The 20,429-nt window shown below is 34.1% G+C and overlaps 1 protein-coding gene across 50 annotated transcripts in view; it reads right to left on the bottom strand.

The window, feature by feature from the left end:
* The window catches only part of TRDN (triadin), a 415,136-nt gene that overhangs the window by 102,994 nt on the left and 291,713 nt on the right, over positions 1–20,429 (bottom strand). For 49 of the 50 annotated variants that reach the window (XM_061427426.1, XM_061427397.1, XM_061427384.1 and 46 more), the window contains 3 exons: positions 19,690–19,716; positions 12,091–12,138; positions 4,009–4,056 (listed from right to left, as the gene is read on the bottom strand). In XM_061427426.1, coding sequence (XP_061283410.1) covers positions 4,009–4,056; positions 12,091–12,138; positions 19,690–19,716 — 123 coding nt within the window. The remainder of the gene's footprint in view (positions 1–4,008; positions 4,057–12,090; positions 12,139–19,689; positions 19,717–20,429) is intronic. The other variant, XM_061427387.1, reaches the window with a different exon arrangement.

Genomic DNA, 20,429 nt, shown 5'->3' with positions numbered 1-20,429 from the left:
ATGATGTAATTAATGATCAATTAATATTTAGTTGGGCTTCCCAGGAGGTGCTAGTTGTTAAGAATCTCCCTACCAATGCAGGTAATGCAAGAGCGGAGGGCTCGATCCCTGGGTCAGGAAGATCCCCTGGAGAGAGGAACGGCACCCCACTCCAGTATTCTTACCTGGATAATTCCATGGACAGAGGAGCCTGGTGGGCTACAGTCCACGGGACTGCAAACAGTCAGACATGACAGCATAGCACAGCAGCAGCAGAAGATGTAATTATTAATTTCACCTAGAGTTTTTACTTTAAAATGAGGGTAGTTGGATAATTTAATCAGTTATATTTTGGTTTCTGAGATATTTGGCAACTTTCGCCTCAGAAATCACATGTGATTTACTAAAATATCATAATTGTACAGTATTAGAGACACAGATTATTGAAATCTGCATCACCTAATATCCTTTCTTGAGGAATTCCTCTATGTTTTATTTAACCCACAAGTATTTATTGAATACTTCCTACATGCCAGCACTGTCAGAGTCCCTTAGAATAAATTCTTAAAGAAAGCTTTAAGTGATATCATGCACAGGTATGAATGAAAGAAAAAGAAAGATGATATGTGAGTGATTTGATTTATTACTATTTTCTTCACCTTTTCACTCACTGTTAGATTGAAATCACTTAGAAGGAAGAAAATTAGAAACAAGGAGATGCTGGGACTCCAATCTACAACTCAGATCATTAAAGTTAATTGTCCTGACTGGTCTCCTGCCGTGCCCTGGTAAGTAAGACATCACTGAATGCTTCCTGAGAGTGCCTGCTTTGATCTTCTGCCTAGTAACAAGCAAATATTACCAAAGATTTTCTTCTGAGAGAGAGCAAGATTAAAAAAGAGAGAGGGAAATTGGAGTTAGGAGGACAGGTCAATTTTGAAAACTAATACCAAGGAGAAAAAAGTACACTAAATATGATAAATTAAATATCAAACAATAAATAAACCAAGCTTAATGAAATGTGAATTAACCAAGCTTAATAAAATGAAATTATACTGAAGTGGTTTCCCTGGTGGCTCAGTGGTAAAGAATCTGCCTGCAATGCAGGAGATGCAGGAGCTGCAGGTTCAATCCCTGGGTCAGGAAGTTCTGCTGGGGTAGGAAATGGCAACTCACACCTGTATTCTTGCCTGGAAAATCCCATGGATAAAAGAGCCAGACCGACTACAATCCATGGGGTCACAAAGAGTCGGACATGACTTAGTGACTATATCACCAATGAAATGTGATGTATTCTTTCCAGATATAATATACAATAAATATAAAAACAAATCCTCATACAGTAGAGTGTGTTGTGATGTTCTATCTTTGGCATTCCTTGGCTCTCACTATAAGGACAGCAACATGTACTATGGAAAATATTTGTGTCTCCTGATGCTTCTAGGTAACTGCTTTCTAAACAAAGAGAAATTGCTAATGGTGTTTGTGGTGTGTGTGTATGTGTGTATCTTTAAAGTGGGGAAATTTATAAAGATTTTCTTAACACTCAAAATTCTGGTCTAGCCAAGTACAATCTTTATGAGAAGAACAACTGAAAACCACATGATCCCTCAATGAACTACAGATAAAATTAGAGGTATACTTTTAGACTTTTGCAAAAGTTAAATTAACTAAATTTCTAATTCTTACATAATATGAGGTTCAGTTTACTGAATTACATTAACGTAAAATTTTTTCACCTATCACTATATGAATTTTCCATAGCATAAAGTTTAATCAATGCTTCCCTAACAATCATAATGCAGAATAGGTCCAGAGGTTCAATATACACAATTTTACATAGATCAAAAAATGTATTTGAAACCTATTAAGAATTATGAGTAAAAGTTTGTCCCTAGTAGAGTTTGTAAGTTCAAATTTAAATTAATGAAACTAACTCTTTATAAACCATTTAATTGTACTTCAGTGCATTATGAACTAGTTTCAGATTACTTATACTTCTAAATATAACTAAAATCTATATAAAGAAGAGAATTACACAATAGTCAAACATCATCTCAGGAATAAATATTAGAATATTATGATGAAATCTGTAGAATGTAAGTGATTTATTCTCACATAAATTTCTTAATTTATTAAAATCACAAAATATATTTTCATATAAATTATTTGTCATAAATATACCATCACAAAAACATTCAAGTTATCCAAATACTCTATTTTTTATGATCTGTATAGTTAAAAAATATGAAGCCATTGCTTTATAATATTTAAAATTGAAACGATTTACTAAATCAATATTAAAAAGTCATTGAAAGACTCATTTTTATATAAGCCAAGAGTGTGTTTATAAAATAAAATGTATTTAGTAAAAGAATGAATTATAAAATCATCTGAAGGAGTAAATTCATATCTCTAAAAGCCATTTCCAGTCTCTGAACTTTCTGAGGCAACATTATATAATTAATGAAACTGACACCAACATGAAGGTAAAAAGAAATAAAACAATCTGTGTTTAAATCAGTTATATGTTAGGTATTATTATTAGTGTGGGCATTTTATATTCCAGTCAGTCTTCTCTTAATTTGCTGTGGTTATAAAAGCAATTTGCAAATGCCATAAGATGAGCAGCCCATACCTTTATACTAGCGAGGAGAAAAATTATGAAGCTTAATGAAAGCAAAGTGATTTGATTCTCACTTATACTGAAGCGGATTTCACAAGAGAAAAGGCCTCCTAAATCCTAAATACTTAACTAGGAGTTTACATTTTTTCATATCCTTTCACATGTATTTTGAACTCCACATCTTGTCAGACAGGCAGGTCAAGAATAATAAACCCTGTTTTTTAGAGAAGAAATTTAGGCCCAGAATCTTGTCAAAGCCAACAAGTTGAGAATGGGATCCATGCTCCTACACCTCACCTTTATATTTCAGAGACTAATGTATCCACCTCAAAAAGAGGCTGACAGGAACATTCAACCGAACTCTAAAAGCCCAGGTAGTCTGCAGAAACCAAATTTGAAAACTTTTTCAATGTGATTTAATGTGATTTTTATCTTGAAAAGCCCAAGGAAATCAATCCTTGACTAATTTTTTAAATTAGTCAATCCTTAACTTAGTTTACTTATCTGAAGTGTGAGGGTTTGAATGATTTTCTTAATATATTTGTGTAAAAATACTAAATTTCTGATATTAGGAATTTGTCTCTAAGAGGAGAAATTATTTTCATTTTATTCTTGACAAAATTATGCTAGTTTTAACCTCATCTACCGATTATAATTAATAGTAAATATTATAATACTATAATGTATTAAAAGCCAAAGGATTGAGGGAACAACAATTAAAATTATTAGCAATGTGCGCTTTAACAGAAGGTACAACATCACCTCAAATGCTTTTACTCTACTGTGCTGTAGTATTTTCCTCAAGCATATTCTAGAGTGATATATTTATTATATAGCTGCATAAGTAAAAAGAAAATGCATTATTTATAGCATTGTGATTTATAACACTGAAATTTTAGACTTATTGGGAGAATCAATTGCTGAAGTCATAATACAGACTCAAGTAATTTACTTGTATTGCTGGTTTTTCACTTTGTTTTAACATATTATTTTTCAAGCAGTAGAAATTGTTCTTGCATAAACAGAATTGTTTCATCTCTGTTCTTTAAACTATGATCAGCCAGGTGGTGTTAAAACCACAAATCACACAGGAAAAAATGTCTACCAACTGGCCTGAAAATTTTCCTTATTCCCAACAATCTTCAGCATTTTTCTTGATGTAATTAAGCAGTTTGTGGAGCTTTCCTGTTCTGAACTTACACTCAGAGTTTAGTTATACAAAAGAACAAAAACCCAGATTGCCACCTCACATTCTCCCTGGCAGAGAGAAACATGCAAGGACAGTGATAGAGAGCAATCGATTTAAAGGTTATTGTCGTCCGCCTGTCTGAATCCAGTGCTTTCCTCCTCACGTTGTTGTCTTTCTAAAGAAGATAATGTCAACCTCCTTCATTTTTTTTTACCTTGCTCCACTGTCTTGGTTGTTTTCTCTTCCTTCTTTCCAGGTACAGCTGCAAAGCAGAGATAAGGTTTAAATAAAAGTTCCAATGGAAATGCTGCTTCTGCACTAAAAGGCATCTTGTAACTCATTCAATGCCAAAGATTTCTTCTAAATAGACTATTTTAAAGCTTTTTCAATACTTCTCATTTCTCTATAATTCAACAGAAACCTACTATTATAAGTCTGCTCTTAAAGAATTAGAGAAATAAAAATAATCCCTTGCCCTCTTCTTACTAGTTTTTACATACTGTTTCCCACTTTATTCTCTTACATGTTGCTTTGATAAACAAGCTCTGTGAGGAGTTCTGCTTGACAGGATTATGATTAATCGACTTACATTCCAGGTTATTGCTGGAACCACTTGGCATCTTGAAAATGTCAACTAAGTGCTCCTTTAAATTCATGCTTAATATCACTTAATCAGCTCAAAGGACAGTGTAGTCATGCTTGAGATTTGCTTAAATATTAAATGAAGTCATCCCAAATCACAAGTAACCAAAAAAAAAAAAAAAAGTGTCACTTTGGTACTGTTTCCGATGAACTACTGAGATTTTACTGCTGCTGGTGGAGCAGTAAAATTATGTTTACCTGTTTATACATCCAAGAAATACAGTTCAGACAAAGTCAATGTACTGAAATAACTGATTAAAGCAAGGATCTTCAGAGGACATTGGCAACTATTAGAAGAAGGATGAATGGGAAACTGAATATTGCCATAATACCCAAGTATACCCTCAAGAGCTGCGCAGGGAAAACTGCAACTTTGAAGCGAAAATTTTGTTGTTACCAACTTAACACACTGATGAAACTTAGAACCACTCATCCATAATGGGACATCCAGATATTCAGTGCTTCTAATGACACACAATATGATATACAACAGTATCACCTCTGAAGTACCCTTGCTGAAGCATTCAAATGGAATCAAGTTAAGCCAAAGATTTAGTTTAATCAAACATGGGATATAAAGAACATATTAAAAAATATTCTGAAGAAACAATTATAGAAAACCTAAAGTGTCTGCAGTGTAAATGACCATGATCTTTTCAAAAAGTTAATGATATTAACTAGAGCAAAAAAAGGGAAAAGTTTTATATAAAACTTGCTAAATTCACTCAGTTGTAAGAGTTCACCTGTAGATTCTTTAGAAATTTAAAAAAAATTAAAAAAGAATTTTTCAAATAGACAATTTCACCTGTGAATAAAGTTATATTTTTAATTTTTTTATTTATGTACAAATTACTTCTTTTTATCACTTTATTGCAAGGGATGGAATACCCAGTATAATGTTTAATACAAGTGCTGATAGCAGACATCCTTGTCTTTTCCAATTCTCAGTGAGAAATCTTTCCATTTTTTCCATTGAGTATAATATTTGTTAATAGTTTTTGTATATATATTTTCAGAATAGGGAAGTTTCTTTCTACATTAATATGAAATACATCAAATGCATCATTTATGAAAGGTTTAATTTCCCTTTATATTATTATGGTTAATTATGTTGATTTTTGAAATTGCATTCCAGAAATAAAACCAACTTGGTTGCATGTTGTCTTCTGCATGTAATATCAGGCTTTTTTTGTTGTTCAGTTTCTAAATCCTATCCAATTCTTTGTGGCTTCATAGACTGCAGGCTTCCTTGTCCTTCACCATCTCCTGGAGCTTGCTCAAACTCATGTCCATTGAATCAGTGATGCCATCCAACCATCTCATCATCTGTCACCCCCATCACCTCCTGCCTTCAATCTTCCTGGCATCAGGGTCTTTTCTAACGAGCCAGGTCTTTGCATCTGGTGGCCAAAGTATTGGAGCTTCAGCTTCAGCATCAGTCCTTCCAATGAATATTCCAGAGTGATTTCCTTTAGAATTGACTGGTTTGATCTTGCAGTCCAAGGGACTCTCAAGAGTCTTCTACAGCACCACAGTTCAAAAGCATCAGTTCTTCAGTACTCAGCCTTCTTAATGGTCCAACTCTCACATTCATACTTGACTACTGGAAAAACCATAGCTTTGACCATATGGACCTTTGTTGGCAAAGTAATGTCTCTGCTTTTTAATATGCTATCTAGGTTTGTCATAACTTTTCTTCCAAGGAGTAAGTGTCTTTTAATTTCATGGCTGCAGTCACTATCTGCAGTGAATTTGGAGCTCAGAAAAATCTGTCACTGCTTCTATTGTTTCCCAATCTATTTGCCATGAAAGGATGGGTCTGGATGCTATGATCTTAGTCTTTGAATGCTGAGTTTTAAGCCAGCTTTTTCACTCTCCTCTTTCACTTTCATCAAGAGGCTCTTTAGTTCCTTTTCGCTTTCTGCCATAAGGGTGGTGTCCTCTGCAGATCTGAGGTTATTGACATTTTACTGGCAATCTTGATTCAGGCTTGAACTTCATCCAGTCCATTTTGCATGATGTACTCCGCACATAAGCTAAACAAGCAGGGTGACAATATATAGCCTGGAAGTACTCCTTTCCCAATTTGGAACCAGTCTGTTTTTCCATGTCCAGTTCTAACTGTTGGTTATTGACCTGCATACAGGTTTCTCAGGAGGCAGATAGGGTGGTCTGGTATTCCCATCTCTTGAAGAATTTCCCACAGTTTGTTGATATCCACACAGTCATATGCTTTAGCATAGTAAATAAAGCAGAAGTAGATGTTTTTCTGGAACTCTCTTGCTTTTTCTATGATCCATCATCAGATGTTGGCAATTTGACCTCTGGTTCCTCTGTCTTTTCTAAATCCAGCTTGAACATCCTGAAGTTCATGGTTCACATACTGTTGAAGACCACCTTGTAGAATTTTGAGCATTACTTTGCTAGCATGTGAAATGAGTGTAATTGTGCGGTAGCTTGAACATTCTTTGGCATTGATTTTCTTTGGGATTGGAATGAAAACTGATATTTTCCAGTTCAGTGACCACTGCTGAGTTTTCCAAATTTGCTGGCATATTGAGTATAGCACTTTCAAAGCATCATCTTTTAGGATTTGATAGTAGCTTAGCTGGAATTCCATCACTTCTATTAGCTTTGTTCATAGTGATGCTTCCTAGGGCCCACTTGACTTCACATTCCAGGATGTCTGGCTCTAGATGAGTGATCACACCATTTGGATCACACCATTCATATTGATCAACATTTGGAGGGGTCTATTTCAGGGAAAAAAGTAGATTTGTGCTGCACACCTTCAGAGATTCCAGCTACTAAGGAAACAAAGTAGCTACCACTCTTATACAGTAATGCCTTGATTATGGACAGAGAATCCTGAAATGAACTGTGAGGTGGAGAAGTTGGTTTTCCATAGTTTCAGGTTTGTTTTCTTTTTATTTATTTTATCACTGTTTAATTTACCTGCAAAGTTCCAGCCTATAGCAAACTTCAATCTCACTTTTATTACAAAGATACCAAAAGATGCTTTCTCAAATTAAAGCTAGTGGCTTTAGTATTTATGTCTTACTATATAATACTATTGAGGTAACATTGATTAATAATGTTATGTAACTTTCATGTGTACAAGATTATATTTCTACTTTTGAATACATTACAGAATGCTCATCACCAAAAATTTAGTTTCCAATCATTACTATCGTATTTACACATTCATCCCCGCTGCACCTTCCCCACGATTCTTATCTCTCTATCTACATGTTAGGTTTTGTTTTCTTTGTTGACTTATTTTAGTTTTCTGTTTTCTATATTCTACTCATGAGTAAAATTAGGTGATACATGCCTTTGTCTGACTTAATTTACTTGATGTTACTTGCATGTGCCACAGCACTTTAAATATGTCTAAAATTAATCTTGTCTCCTCTCACAAAATAGTTTATTTTTATCTTTCTTTTTTATTTTTATTACTCATTTTATTACTCATTTTCATTTTTATCATTTCATATTTATATTAAATAATATTCTTCTAGTTGTTGTTGTCTAGTAGTTAAGTTTGTCTGACTCTTTGTGACCCCATGGACTGTAGCCCACCAGGCTCCTCTCTCCATGGTATTTCCCAGGCAAGAATATTGGGGTGGGTGGCCCTTTCCTCCTCCAATATTCTTCTAGTACTCAGATTCAAAACTTTTTATTAGATAATTTCTGAATTTTTCCCTTGTAAAGTTGGACAGTTGTCAAGTTCCATAGAATCTATTTTATAATAGTGCTCATATAATATCCCTTCTTTCCAATTTCATGACTAATACCAGATCCTAATGCACATTGACTACATCATTGCCAAAATGTCCTAACTAGCCTTAGTTCAGTCAGTCAGTTGAGTCGCTCAGTTGTGTGCAACTCTTTGCAACCCCATGGACTGCAGCATGCCAGGCCTCCCTGTCCATTGCTAAATCCCAGAGTTTACTCAAACTCATGTCCATTGAGTCAGTGATGCCATCCAACCACCTCATTCTCTGTCATTCCCTTCTCCTCCCACCTTCAATCTTTCCTAGCTTCAGGGTCTTTTCAAATGAGTCAGTTCTTCACATCAGTTAGCCAAAGTATTGGAGTTTCAGCTTCAGCATCAATCCTTCCAATGAATATTTAGGACTGATTTCCTTTAGGATGGACTGGTTGGATCCCTTGAGAGTCCAAGGAACTCTCAAGAGTCTTCTCCAACACCACAGTTCAAAAGCATCAATTCTTAAGTGCTCAGCTTTCTTTATAGTCCAACTCTCACATCCATACATGACTACTGGAAAAACCATAGCTTTGACTAGACGGACCTTTGTTGGCTAAGTAATATCTCTGCTTTTTAATACGCTGTCTAGGTTGGTCATACTTTTCTTCCAAGGAGCAAGCATCTATTAATTTTCTAAAGCAAAAGTCTGAGTATCATTCCTATACTTACGATTCTTCATTGACTCCCTAGTGCTCATAAGATAGAGCTGAATTTTAAAATCAGGCCCCCTTACAGCATTATTAGCACAAGTTGTATTAATTCATATTGTATTCTTGAGATTGTTATTACTCTTCATAGACATGCAGTTTCCCTCTGCTTTGCCTTCCTCTGTTACCTAGGCCCAAGATACTCTTTAAACTAATTATTATATAACTAAAGTCTACCTGTTATTTATGGCTTAAATTTAAAAGTCACCTTTTACAGCAAATCTTTTGCTTTTCCTCAGGTAAGAATAATTTTTAAACTCCTATGGCATTTTATCTCTATTTATCTATTTACCCTGTTGGCTTTCAAACATAAACTATGATCATATGGAAAACATTTAGCTGAAAGCAAAAAAAAAAAAAAAGAAAAGAGGCCTAAATAACTCATGGTGTCAATCAAGATTCATATATTCATGATTTTAATTGCTCAAGTAATATCTGAATATTTCCTTAAGTTTTCACATAGTGTATGACCCACAAGTATATGTTGAATGAAAATGAAAGGTATTTGAAAACTTCAAAACAAATATAAAACAGTAAGATAATTATCATATTGATGATTTAATACTATATATCTCCAAATAAAATTTGACTTTAAAGCAAGCTTAAGATTAAACAATTTATACTAGATATAAACTGGCACACTGTGATTAATTTAAAATATTTAATTATTTTTCTAACTTTGAACATTTAAAATGATTGTAAAATCAGTAATTTCCACTTAACATTGTAACACAGTTCCTAGTTCAAGCCTCAATATAGAATAACAAAGTCCAGTATCTTAAAAACAAAGAAAGCCTAAAGGAGATTGGGGGCTGGTTACTATATATATGATAAAACAATATATATTTCATGTGTGATTAATCATCACTGATAAGGAGAAATGAAACTACCTGACAAATGAGAAGAGTCTCCTTTGAATGTTATTTGTCACTTGTCAGACTGGTCCCTACCTGAGTTTCAAAATGTTTATGATGGCTTTGGAAGGAACACTTGTTTCTGTTCATTTTCTATAGCTGGAAGGAAATCTAATATGTAGAGTCATATTTAAATTAACGATTGAGGTATGAGATCTAATTAACTAGAGGCAAAGTAAATAATGCCAATATTCCATTTTCATAAACAGGTTATTTACCTCCTTGCATTTCATTCTGAGCCTAGCAATCAGTTCTAATTAATCCCAACCAAAATGTTTGGCCTTACTCTAAACTCAGAGATCATTCTTGGTTGAATATTTCAGTGAATTCAATTAATTAAGATTCAATATTAATTCAGTATGTCTGTTTACTCAAATGGGACTTGACTAACTCCATATTATGTGTGCTCATATTTCTACCCTAAATATCTAGGCTGCAAGTGATTCAGAGTCTGTGTATGGGTCAGCTACTAGTTTTCGAATCTTTCCTTTTAACTCTGTCTCCAGACTGTCTTGACAATCAAAGATTTCTTGACGCTCAATATGTGAAATCTAATTCCAGATAAAATCCATATAACTACTACTTGGACATCCCACTGGTTTCATTCATGGCTGAAGATTTTGAATACAATTCTGCCTTCCTTCTGTTCTTGCTTTAACATATATAGATGTACTTACTTTATAGTTACTTACTAGATCCATGTACCCTGTATCCATTCCTAGATTATGACTTTCTCTGAATCTGTATTTAGACCCTTAGCCTTGTTATTGACACCATGGAATTATCCATTCTGAAGCACCCAGGTTTTACTCACACATTACACTTAATGCTGACAAGCAAAAGTGATTTTAGAATAAGTCCTCATAAAAGAATGACATATATTAATATGGGCTTCCAATAAATTCAAGTCTCTGCCACTTACGGCAAATTGATACCTAGTAAAACATGTCAATGAAACAGGTATCGTGGTCACTTATCACAAAAATGACATCACAAATACTAGGTTACTAAGAAAAGAGCCGTCTAGGAAACAGATTTTATTTCTGTCTACTATAAATTCAGAATAATAAGTAGAATTATATTTGAAAAAGAAAACCCATTAAATAATTCAACTGATTCTAATTAGGTATTATCTTACAGTACAGTTTATATTTCCTTTAAGTACCTTTTAATTTTTTGTCTTTCATTAGTATATACATGTGTATAGTAACTTGTACACTAATTTATATAACTAACATATTAATTTATAGTTTATTAACTAATATATACATTTATCAATGTATCCACATATTCATTTATATATATATATAAATATAACTTGGGAATGTGGATATGTATCATATATATTTTATATCTCCCTATAGTCCTGATACATATTTTCCTAAAGAGCATATGCAATAAAGAGCTTTTAAGAAGAAAAATGTTAAGTCATTTTAGTGGCATATATGGGAAAGGGTATGTGTGTAGTGTTTGTGTGTGTGTGTGTGTGTGTGGAGGATAGGGTTGCTAAACTGTGTCTTGAGATTCTTACAAAGACACTGGATATATTATTGATTTCATTTCTATTTGTAAAGCAAAATCACAAATTTTAAAATTATCCCAGTTTATTTTGAATGGAGAATATGTAAATTTCTCATCATACTGAATATTTTTAACATATATGAATGTTCTTAAAGTTATTCTTTAGAGTGTCAACTAAGAAGAGTCAATATTCACATAATGGTTGCTTCTGATTAGATGTGACAAGAAAAATAGATTTAAAAACTTAAATTCCAAGCTTCCTAATATGTTTCCTTCCAGGCAAGCATCCCAAGGAATGTAATTTCTAATTTTACACTATTCTTACATAAAGTGAGCATTGTTCATGGAAGTTCTACTGGTCAAAGTTCTGTTTGTTCAAACCCTAAACATATAAATCAGTGTACTAAGTTTGAATGCTCTCCAGATGATTTGATCCTGTGGAGTTTACACAGTTGCATTTCTTCACTTTATTTTCAAAAACTAACTTAAAATTGGACTATAATTACTATCTCTAGTTTATGACCCTAAAAGAATAAAAACGTTTGGCATCAGAGTACTGAAGACAAAACCGTGTTAACATAGGTACTACAAATCTTGTGAAAGTGACTTTGTTCCATATCAGCGAAATAGTAAAATCAATAAATAAGGCTCTTCTATAAGCATTCAACAATACATTAAGTTAGAAACTTTAGCATAAAGACGTTACAGTCATGACATCTTTTTCTTTAAGCTGCACTGACCTTTTTTCGATGAGGCAGAACCAACCTCTTCTTTGGTTCGTTCAGTCTCTGTAAATTCAGGTATTAAAGAACAAGAAATGGATATTAGACATGCCAGGTCAATACCTTATAGTATTCGAAGTCAGACAAGACTAAAACTACCTAAAGGATAAAATGTATGTGGCACCTAAGAGCAAAGCAAGCAGCAGAGAAAACTTAGCTTTAATGTGCTTGAATTTTTTTGTAACCAATTGTTAAATAATACAGAAATTCTCTTTCAAGATACAAACCTTGTGAAAAATGCATACCTTTCCAATCCCCGGTAAGCTTAAGTAATACAATATCACCAAAGCCTTTGAAACCTCTTATTTGTCTTACTACTCTTTGCATATCTCTCTCTTTATCTCAGAATATCATTGCCCTAATTTCTGTATAAATCATTTCTTTATTTTTCTGTAGTATTTTATTACATGAATTTATCTCCAAACGAAGGTAAAGCCATTATACACAGGTTGAGTTATATTGTTTAGTGATAAAACTTTATATAAATTGAATTATATTTTTTAATTCTTGTAATTGGCTTCCTTCAAAATGTGCTGAGATGCAGTGTTAAAATAGTTTAACGAGACGGCCTACTAGACTTTAACAGCTTTAGTGCCTTTACTGGTCTACATAAAGAAACCAAAGGCAGAGTAAACAAGATTTTTCTTGAATCAAGAAAATGGTACTCAAGAGCAATTATCGTAAGAGCCAAATAACTAAATTTTCCAAAATAAGGCGATATATGTCATAGCCAATTAATATTTTTTTGCTTTGCTTCCAGGTAGTCTGCACAAAACCTTTGCCCCAGCCCCTACTAGTGGAGTTGCCCTCCTGTTTTTGTCACTGCCCTATTTGATCCACCGTTTACTTAAATAAGCTGTTTAACTTTTTACACAAGTCATGCTGATAGGAGTAGCTGTAGTTGACTGCTTTCACTGCTGTGTAGTGTATCCCACTGTATACACATTCTACATATTATGGATCCATTCCCCTGCCAATGAACACTGGGTCCTGTCCAATTTTGTATTATTATAAATAATGCTGCTATGAATATTCCTGCATATGAATCCTGGTGCAATGTGCAAGAATTTTCTTAGAAGTGAAAGTGCTAGGTCATAGCATGTGCTCGCGTTTAACTCTAAATAAATGCCATATTTTTCCAAAGTTTTACATTCATACCAACAGTATATGTAAGAGTTTCTATTGTTTCATAGCATAACCATCACCGGAATGAACATTTTCCTCCATTTTTGGTCAATTTGATATGTATAAAATAGTATTACTGTGATTTTAAGAAAATTTTCATTATTACTAACACACTAAATCTATTTTGATATATTTTCAGGCCATTTTGTGTCTTTATTGTTTTATTTTTGATACTTGCTTATATCTTTTACTTATTTTTTTCTACCCACTATTCTATCAAGTTCTTTGTCCTTTATTAAGAGTTTTTTTTTTTTTTTTTTTTTACTACTAACCTCTAGTTACTAATATATGCTACAAACATCTTTTCCACATATGTAGCTTGTCTTTTGGAGAAGGCAATGGCACCCCACTCCAGTACTCTTGCCTGGAAAATCCCATGGACAGAGGAGCCCGGTAGGCTGCAGTCCATGGGGTCGCGAAGAGTCAGACATGACTGAGTGACTTCACTTTGACTTTTCACTTTCATGTATTGGAGGAGGAAATGGCAACCCACTCCAGTGTTCTTGCCTGGAGAATCCCAGGGACAGGGGAGCCTGGTGGGCTGCCGTCTATGGGGTCACAAGAGTCAGACACGACTGAAACGACTTAGCAGCAGCAGCAGCAGCTTGTCTTTTATCTCTTTATGGTATCTATTGATTGGATTTAATTTTAATATAATAAAATATATTAAACTTTTTATAACTTGAATTTGCATGTAATTTTTGAGATTCAACTGTATTTCAAAAAAATATAAAAATATATCTTCCTATACTTATTTAATGCCTTGTTTTGTTCAATTCCTAAACCATCCAGAATTGATATTTTGAAGTTGTACAAAGTAAGTCGCTCAGTCGTGTACGACTCTGCAACCCCGTGGACTCTAGCTCGCCAGGCTCCTCTGTCCATGGGATTCTCCAGGCAAGAACACTGGAGTGGGTTGCCATTTCCTTCTCCAGGGGATCTCCCCGACCCAGGGATTGAACCCAGGTCTTCCGCATTGCAGGCAGACGCATTAACTTCTAAGCAACCAGGGAAGCCCTAGGAATAAATTACTTCTTTGCAATAAATACCAACTGCATCAGCAATACTCAAAAATAATCTCTCCATTCTCTATTGAAATGGCTGTTTTTTCTTACATCAGATTTTGATCAAGTGGAATTATTTTAGGTCTCTTTTGTCCCTGTCCTACTGGAAAACTTTAGATCTGCCCCACTATCATGCTACCCTTTAAAACGCAATATCAAGAGATTGCTTTATTAATAAGACTCAAGTCACAAAGCACTTGTCTCAATAGTCATATATTTTAGTGTTACTTTGCTGTACTCATTATACTTCCATAAAATTTATTTCTGATTTTCTCTTTGAAATTCTTTCCTCTTCCTCCCTGCTGCCTTGTTCTAAACTGAACTCAGATTCTTCTACTAGTACTTCTTTATCTAGCTTGGTTTTCTTTGAACCAAACTTGATGAATATTCTTAAGCTCCAAACCATGACATTTTCCAGTTTCAGGATAGCACCCAGGACACCAACTGTGGCTTTATAAGTAGGATTAAACAAGAAGCATATCTTGCCCTACAATCTAAATCAGTCCCAGGTCTATCACAGTCTAGTTTTTATGGTACATAAATTCCCAAACCAGCACCTGGCATTGTATCAGTGCTATTTTAAGTTCAGTCAGGCAGCATCATATGTGATTTGGGTAGTGATCATATAATTTATCATCTAAACTAAGCAGGTGAAAAGAGTTGCTAGTAATTATTATTCTGGAATAATATGAATATACCCAGTCTGCCCTAAATGACTGAGATACAGTGTCATATAGGACATGCAACCTGTGGTCTAGACACATCTCACTGATATCAGATCTATTAGTTTAGGCCTATAGATCTTTTTCCCCAGCAATTTCCATGACAGAATATTTAAACTGAGTAAAAAAGCCATGTCACTTTCTAAGTAATATAAGCTGTTCCCAAATAGTCTTCTAGTATCATATATTTGAATAAATTCAAAGGTACTTTATTTTTAAATTCTGCATACTGGATATTCCTGGAAGATCATGACATATATTGGTAGATCAAGAGATAGATGTGTGTAGATGTGTGACTCACGCAGGTTAGGTATTGAAATGTAGTTAAGGTGATAAGCAGAGTCAGGCTTGGTGTCTGAGCATAACAAAAATCTAGTGTGGTGCTAAAATCAAGAAATGAAAAATTCCTGATTGTTGTCATTTAATTCAAATTTAGACCCACAATTAAAAATAACTAGACTTTGGCTCTGATCTTGTCTTTGTTATCTGTTTTACTCATAATTCAAACTGACCACAGGCTAGTCAAATATGCACAAGAAAACATTATCAAAGCCCTGCTGTCCTTGATAAGAGGAATGTATGGCAGTACTCTACAAGGGTTTGAAGAATACTGGTCCTTGAAGTGTTCTTTGGGAAAAAGAGAATGATGTCTAATGTATTTGCTAAGCACTGTCTACTATATTCCCTCTTGATCACCAAGAGTAGTGTAAAAGATCTGCATCTAAAAACCTACTTGTTTCATCCCCTTCCTTCTTGAAAATAACTAGTCATAATCATCAACCCCTATATCATTATCCAATGTGGTGGTAAGGAGTTGGGGGGGATGTGCAGTGGACTGCAGGAAGGAGAACTGGGTGTGTTGAGGCTTTTTTTTTAATGCAGTATGACAATGGAAAAGGTAAATTTTCATTCCAATTCCAAAGAAAGGCAATGCCAAAGAATGTTCAAACTACTGCACAATTGTACTAATTTCACATGCTAGCAAGCTAAAGATCAAAATCCTTCAAGCTAGGCTTAAACAGTACATGAACTGAGAACTTCCAGATGTATAGCTGGATTTAGAGAAGGCAGAGGAACCAGAGATCAAACTGCCAACATTTTGCATTGAAGAGAAAAACAAGAGAATTGCAGAAAAACATCTACTTCTGCTACACTGACTATGCGAAAGCCTTTGACTGTGTGGATCACAACTAACTGTGGAAAATTCTTAAAGAGATGGGAATACTAGACCAACTTACCTGTTTCCTGAGAAATCTGTATGCAGGTCAGGAAGCAATGGTTAGAACCAGACATGGAACAATGGACTGGTTCAAAATTGGGAAAGGAGTACGTCAAGGCTGTATATTGTCCCTCTGCTTATTTAACTTATATGCAGAGTACATCATGTGAAATTCCGGGCTGGATGAAGCACAAGCAGGAATCAAGATTGCCGTGAGAATTATCAATAACCTCAGATATGCAGAGGATACCACCCTATAGCAGAAAGTGAAGAGGAACTAAAGAGTCTCTTGATGAAGGTGAAAGAGGAGAGTGAAAAAGCTGTTTAAAACTGTTTAAAATTCAATATTCAAAAAACGAAGATCATGGCATTAGGTCCCATCACTCATGGCAAAAATAGATGGGGAAACAATGGAAACAGTGGCAGGCTTTTTTTCTTGGGCTCCAAAATCACTGCAGATGGAAATAGCAACCATGAAATTAAAAGACCCTTGTTCCCTAGAAGAAAAGCTATGACAAACCTAGATAGCATATTAAAAAGCAGAGACATTACTTTGCCAACAAAGGTCCGTCTAGTCAAAGCTATGGTTTTTCCAGTAGTCATGTATGGATGTGAGAGTTGGACCATAAGGACTGAGTGCTGGAGAATTGATGCTTTTGAACTGTGGTGCTGGAGAAGACTCTTGAGAGTCCCTTGGACTGCAAGGAGATCAAACTAGTTGATCCTAAAGGAAATCAGTCCTGAATATTCATTGAAAGAACTGATGCTAAAGCTGAAGCTCCAGTATTTTTGCCACCTGATGTGAAGATCCAACTCACTGGAAAGGACCCTGATGCTGGGAAAGATTGAGGGCAGGAGGAGAAGAGAACAACAGAGGATGAGATAGTTGGAGGGCATCATCAACTCAATGGAAATGAGTCCGAGCAAACTCCAGGAGATAGTGAAGGACAGGGAAGCCTGGTGTGTTGCAGTTCATGGGGTCACAAAGAATCGGACTCAACTTAGTGATTGAACAATAACAATTATAATGGAATCTTTATCGACCTGCAGAAATTGTAAATCTAGGTTTGTCATCTCTGTTGGTAAAAGGCACTCCTGCTCCATCCACATAATCACTGATGCATAACTTTACACGTGGAAGCAGTAAGTGCCCTTCCGTAGTGCATGCTACATCACTGAACCTGAATGATTTCTCTTTTCTTCAAGCTTATGACACCATGAGAACATCCACCCTGTACTGATACAGCTCCAAAGTAGTCTAAGTCCTCCAGTGTTTTTCTTATACTGATTTTGGCTTCCTTAGGACCTAGAACAAATAATTCTACACCACAAATTCAATTCACATTCTAGTTATTTCCTTTAATTGAGTGCTGAAGACAAATTACCTTTTACTTTTTCCATAGATTTGCACTAGTGCTGTCAATCTCACCTTTCCTTGTTAATTCAATTATCCCATAAATACTTAATTTATATTAAACTATACATCTCACTTCCTCACTTGCTCTCATAACTTAAGATAATGTAAAATCATATCCTGAATATTCAGGTTACATACACAATACTATGTGCCCCATACTTTGTAAGTAACAGAAGGAATTTTCAATAGTATTTGTAATGTAATGACTTAGGCATTAACTTTATAAATATCTCACCATATATGGAAGCTATGGAAATATTCTTCTGTTGTGTGGTTTCAAGATCAAAAAAAAAAAAACAAAACAACTTCTTATTTGGGGAAATGGACAGTCACATTGCTAGCAGAGATTTTAAATAATTTATGAATTGTTTTTAATTAACTTTATACTGGGAGATAATGCCTATGTCAAGTTCAAATCATTCAACTATACAAGGAAATGGATATCAATTCTTTTGAGACTTTTATATTGAGTCTAAGATGATTTGGCAAGCTAAATTTGTTAATTTCCTGCAAAATATGCTGATCTCTTCAAAACTTGATTGGATAGTGTTTCATAGATAGCAGAACTTACAGAATTTTTTTTTCATTGCAAATGAGTATTTTTATCTAAATGTCACATTTTCCTAGGAAGAAAATGTTCATTTTCAGAGTAATCTCCAATCTAAAGTTCTGAACCACTGCAGCAAAATTATCAATTTTGTTTTATATATTTTCTTGATTATGCATTTCTACAGACTGAGTATTAGCATACTAAATACTCAGTAATATCAAGTTCTAATCAGCTTATATTCAACTAAAAATTTTCATGAAAACATAAATGGAATTTTAGATTCATGTTACACCTTTCCTTAAGGTCTAAAATGTCTATGTAAACACTTTTAACTGTAATTTTTTAAAAAGACACCAAGCTACACAACATTATATCTTCCATTTTTCTCTGATATATTCACCAATGACATACTCTGTCTCAAAAACCTGGCAGTAAATAAAACATGCATTCTCTTTTTGTACTAGTACTACCGTTAATACTCATGTACCTCTACATCAAAAGGAAAATATAAACATATTTACACCATGCATAAAAACGTGGTTTGATCTTAAATCTTACAGACAAAGTTTAGAGAAGCTGAAAGAATATTTTTTTTTCTAAGCTCACACACCATTTTTCCTAAAATAATTATCATTAATGACAATCTGTTAGACACTTCATCTAATTGAGAAATACCAACAAAGAAAACAGCATTTATTCTTTAGTGTATTGTCAAAGTTTCATAGATGCAAATGCCACAGTATGTTACAGCTACCAGTTGATAGCTATTAAAAACCTAAGGTTCAAGAGGGAGGGGACATATATATACACTTATGACTGATACATGTTGATGTATGGCAGAAACAAACAATATTGTAAAGCAATCATCCTTCAATTAAAAATATATAAGTTTAAAAATTTTTGAGGATAAAAGCCTTAAAAAATTATGATATTGTAAGAGTAATAAATAAATAATAAAATTGTAGGGAGCTTCATTCCATTAAATACACAATAACTTTCACTAGTAGACAAATTATGTTGCTTCCTGGTTTGATCAAGTGATTAACCATTAGGAAAACTGTCTATTTGTTTAAAAAAACTGAAGAGATCACTTATCATATCACTTATCACTTATCATACAATGGGAAACAAAAATACAAACAATTCAAAAAGATGTTATGATCTAGACAAATTAACATTTACAAATGAAAGTTCTATAGGTAAATTTTGAGAAAAACTGATTCACAAAACAATACAAAGTTGAGTAAGTATGCATATTTGTTTAACACAACACATAATCAGAGCAAGGAACATTTGGTAAGTCAGCCTTAAAAATTAGCATTAGCATTGTCTAAGCAGAAAGTTAAATGAGTAAGCTGCTGAAATACGCTTTTTGTTTTTTCAAGTTTTAGTCAACATACTTGCTTTAATGTGTTTTTCACTTGGAGCTGTTAAGGACAAAAAAAAATAATAAGATCTAAATCAGTTATAAGTGTCCTTGGATCTCTCTAAAATAGTTTTACAGCTATTTTCATTTTTAAAAAAGACTATATTATAGCCTTGTAAACTAAAGAAAAAAGTATATCTGAGAAAAAGAACATACAATGTTGTGCTATTTTCTTTTATAAAACTTAAATATATTAGGGCTTCCTTGATAGCTCAGTTGGTGAAGAATTTGCCTGCAATGCAGGAGACCCCGGTTCGATTCCTGGGTCTGGAAGATCCACTGGAGAAGGGATAGGCTACCCACTCTGGTATTCTTGGGCTTCTCTTGTGGCTCAGATGGTAAATCTGCCTGCAGTGAGGGAGACCTGGGTTCAATCCCTGGGTTGGGAAGATCCCCTGGAGAAGGCAAAGGCAATGCACTCCAGTATTCTGTCCTGGAGAATTCCATGGGATAGTAAAGAGTGGGACAGAACTGAGCAACTTTCACTTCTACTTTTATGAACCACAGATTTCTGATATTCATATACCTTCTCCCTACACAGAATGCTCATTCATGACTCATTCATTTTGTTTTCCATTTTAAATTATATAAGAATCTGATTGATTTTATATATAAGCCAATGCAGTTTCCTTAAAGTCTCAAAATGGAATGAAAAGAAGAAAGTGAATCAATCAATTATCCAATAGTTGCGAGAAAAAGATTTCAAGAAATTTA

This window comes from Bos javanicus, chromosome 9 (genome assembly GCF_032452875.1).
Source record: "Bos javanicus breed banteng chromosome 9, ARS-OSU_banteng_1.0, whole genome shotgun sequence".
NCBI lineage: Eukaryota > Metazoa > Chordata > Mammalia > Artiodactyla > Bovidae > Bos > Bos javanicus.
This window is presented reverse-complemented; position numbering and strand designations above follow the sequence as displayed.